Below are 3,691 nucleotides of genomic sequence, written 5' to 3'. Positions count from 1 at the left end.
CTTAAATAGAATATCTTCAAAGTTTTAAACTTAAAAAGATATAGCAGGGGAAGGATGCCCCACCGTTGGAATGCTTCTCCCATAAAGAGTCACGACGACGGAGACCCAGAAGATAGAGCATTCAGTACGGATCTTTGCGCCATACCCACAAGTCTCATACCGGTCTCACATAGGGATCCCCACACTGCTAATCCATAACTAAATCTACTATGGGCACAGGCAAAAAATAATCCCTTCTTAATTTAGGAGGGCAGACCCTGCCCAACTCATAGCAGCCCCTAACCAGACCAGAAAGCTTAGCAGTAACCTCTGAGCCTGGGGTTCCCAAGATAACTGATCATGATCATCAGTCAGAATACCCCCAAATATGGAACTTCAGTTACATATGAGTAGTACCAATGTATTACAGTGACTGTGTGGATTAACGTACCTCATGCATTTCAATATGGATTATCGTGCCTTTTCAATGCATGTGTGTGTACATGTGGATGTTTATATATAATCAGCTGATCTTTTTTCTTGGAATTTTCGGTCACACATTTCATTTTTTTAAATGCAAGTGTAATTTCATACACTTTTAGAACTTTTATATGCATACACAATGGAAAAAAACACAAGGTACGATAATCCATAGTGCCTTTAAAGAGGTATGATAATCCATAGAGACGCTGAATGAGTGCTATGGCATATAAGTATCAAGTGATTTCCCTTTCTCACCACAATCTAGTCAAATTTCTTCAATAGATCGTCGCAATGTCTGACAAAGAAGTAGAATAATCCATATATGTCAATAGAAAAAAATCAAAGAAGATCAATGGGCCTAAATCCATTGAAAACCTGTTGAATAAAATACTTAGAGTTGTTTTTGTTGTATATTAAATTTATTATCTTTTTTTTTTTAATATCATATTTGAAAGAAATAAACAGAATTGAAAAAAAAATCTTATTATAAAAATAGGAATACAAATGGTAAAATAAGAAAATAAAATAGTTCTCTTGAAATTTTTAAAGGTAGATAAAAATATAAAGAAAAATTATTAAATGAGAAGAAAAAACTAAAAACGTAAATAGTAAATTAAAAAAAGAAATTGATGAAATCGATTAGCTCTCTCAGGTCTAGTAGTTACCGTTTGCTCATAGAGAAAATAATTTTTCTGGAAAAAATAACTTTCAATAGTCAGAAAGATTATTTTTCTATCTCGACTCGTCCTGAGAGGGTTAATCTCGATTTTTTTACGAATATTGTGAAAACATACTTTCAAAGGATGGTAGTTGTAGGAGTTGGGTATTAACAGCTGTAGTTGAATTGGTGGATGATGTCACTGCTGTATTAGCTTTCGAACGCGGCTGTTTTTGTGGGGATGCTCCATCATCCCCCTTTTTCGACCTCTTCTTCTTCACACTTCTTTTTAGTGTAGTTGAAGAACCTTCTTCTTCATCAATAACGATTACGTCTCCTTCTCCCTGAGAGGAGGAGGAGTCGGACACGTATTCGTTATTGGCCCTCTGTGGCGCCACGGAAGCCACGGGTGCAACAATAACCTTTGAAGATCCTGGTACAGGATCTTCTGGTTGTTTTCCCATCTGTAGCTTTGATGACGCTTGAGGTGGTGGCATTTGCACTGCATCAATTTTCGGAGAATCGACTGTTGAATGCAGTATATTCGATGTTGCTTGAAGTATTGGCATCTGCGCTGCATCAATTTTTTGAGTCAATGTTGATGACTTTTGAACTGATGGAATTAGTGCTGTGGGAATTTGTGTAGACTCAAATGTTGATTGTTGTTCAGGATGCTCTTCTGCTGCATTCTCAATCACCAATGCATGTTGATGGTGCTGTTCTTCTACATCTGGGACGATGTCTATGTCAGCCCTTTGGAATCGCCCCATTGATTTTAATCCCTTATAGGCAATAAAATAAGGGCGAACTTTTGCTGCACGACTCACGGCCTCTGCATCGAGACGCTGGTTCCAGTAGTTGGTGAGCCAGACGTCAAAGGAATTGGTTGGTAAATAAACCTGTAAAGAAAAAAATCGAATATTAGTATTTTTACATATTTTTTTATGGAATTCAATTACGACTGATTATCAATATCTTACCTTAAGACAAAAGTTTTGTCCATATTCGTTGTTCTCAAAGTCAATCTTCTCGATCCGATCAATCTTGAAGTATTCTCCATGCGGAAGTCGAGTAATTGACATGGTCTCCCGCCGGAGATCACAGTTTTCAGCTTGGAGAAACAAGTTCCTTAGATCATCAGCCTGAAAATTTTATAAATATTTATTTATTTATTAATTTCAAAAGTAATGTCACTTACCATCATTAGCGTCTTTTCACTTCAGCTTTCAATCAGAGAATGAACGCAATTATAAATCAAAAAGAATATTTCTCTCACACAAGAGGAGAGAACAAGGATCCTCAAATTTCACTTTTGATAAGAGTCAGCAAATTGGCGGTCATACATGGCAAAATTTTGCCAACGACCTAGGGGATAGGGATGGGATTTAAAAAAAATAAGAGTCAGCATTTTGTATATTATTTTATTCACATCATAAATGCACATGGCATATTTTACAATATGTAGTAGATGTATTGGTATATAAATATGACATAATATTCGTCTACAGTAATTCTATCTATTGCAGCTCAATTTATAGCACTGTTGATAAAGATGACGAAAAAATAATTGCATATTCTGGAAATGTTCGATGATTTCGTCCACAATTCACTAACACACACTTATCTAATTCATTTGCATTTTTGTCGCATAAAATGATATTTTAATTTCCATGATTTTCATTCTTTCATTGACATTCTATCGGTAAAGATAACTCAAGATGTCTTCTGATAAAGTTAAGTGTTTTCTCCAAATTTTGTGTGCCAAAAGTTCAGTGAATGACCTAATAGAGTACTTATTTGATGAAAATTATGAAGAAATTTACGAAGATATTCTTTCCATTTTAATAAAAGATGAAATCATTTTGACTAATTCCAGTGATAAAATAAAGTTGTTTGAATTTTTAACTAAAAATCAAGACAATGAAAAAATTTCACGTAATGTGCGAGAAGAAGTGCTAGAGAAGCTATTTAACTCTGTTTCGAGGGGTGAAAAAAGAAAAAATGAAAACAAAGACAGATCGCTTAAAAAAATTAGAGTTGAAAAACTTGTTAGTGAGGATATTCCTACTATTAGTGGAGGTGCAAGCAAAAACATTGAAGTGAAGAAAAATAATAAGTCAAATGAGGATAACAAGGATTCTGAAAATCTAACAGAAGTGACTGATGATCAAAACAATCAGGACATTGATAATGAAATGCATGATAATTCAGAAGATAATAAATCACAGCAGGACAATGTGGAAACACGAAAAGAAAACAATTCAGGAAACAGTGGAACTGTGCATATCAAAGAAAAAATTAAAATTTTTAATAAAAAATTTTTTTTGACGGAACTAAAAATAATTTTTCAAATAAAACAACCATCTAAATTTAGTGACTTTGACTGGCTGAAGGATTCTTTTGACCAAGTTATAACACATATAAGAAATGAGAGTAAATCTGAAGACAGAGCTCTCCTTAGACTAGGTCTACCTGATGCTCCAGAAGTTGAACCAGTATACGTACCACTGACTCCAATCAACAATTTAACATCGGAAAATATTTTCGAAAAATTAGAGCTTGTTAACCAAA

At 34.3% G+C, this 3,691-nt stretch overlaps 1 protein-coding gene across 1 annotated transcript; it reads right to left on the bottom strand.

Moving 5' to 3' along the window:
- Nucleotides 1–859: 859 nt before the first annotated feature.
- Nucleotides 860–2,314, bottom strand: LOC129809023 (uncharacterized). The gene is made up of 2 exons (XM_055858880.1): nucleotides 2,101–2,314; nucleotides 860–2,019 (listed from the first exon to the last, which is right to left on the bottom strand). The coding sequence occupies exons 1-2, from the start codon at nucleotides 2,200–2,202 to the stop codon at nucleotides 1,234–1,236; spliced, it is 888 nt and encodes a 295-aa protein (XP_055714855.1). The 5' UTR covers nucleotides 2,203–2,314; the 3' UTR covers nucleotides 860–1,233.
- Nucleotides 2,315–3,691: the final 1,377 nt, after the last annotated feature.

The sequence above is a fragment of the Phlebotomus papatasi genome, unplaced genomic scaffold (genome assembly GCF_024763615.1).
Source record: "Phlebotomus papatasi isolate M1 unplaced genomic scaffold, Ppap_2.1 HiC_scaffold_247, whole genome shotgun sequence".
Classification (NCBI taxonomy): domain Eukaryota; kingdom Metazoa; phylum Arthropoda; class Insecta; order Diptera; family Psychodidae; genus Phlebotomus; species Phlebotomus papatasi.
This window is presented reverse-complemented; position numbering and strand designations above follow the sequence as displayed.

Bases quoted from the DNA above. Each gene is read 5' to 3' on its own strand.
- LOC129809023 (XM_055858880.1), bottom strand. From the start codon at position 2,202: ATGTCAATTACTCGACTTCCGCATGGAGAATACTTCAAGATTGATCGG. The intron at 2,020-2,100 runs GTAAGATATTGA...TTTTCTTTACAG, and splicing joins GACAAAACTTTTGTCTTAAG to GTTTATTTACCAACCAATTC.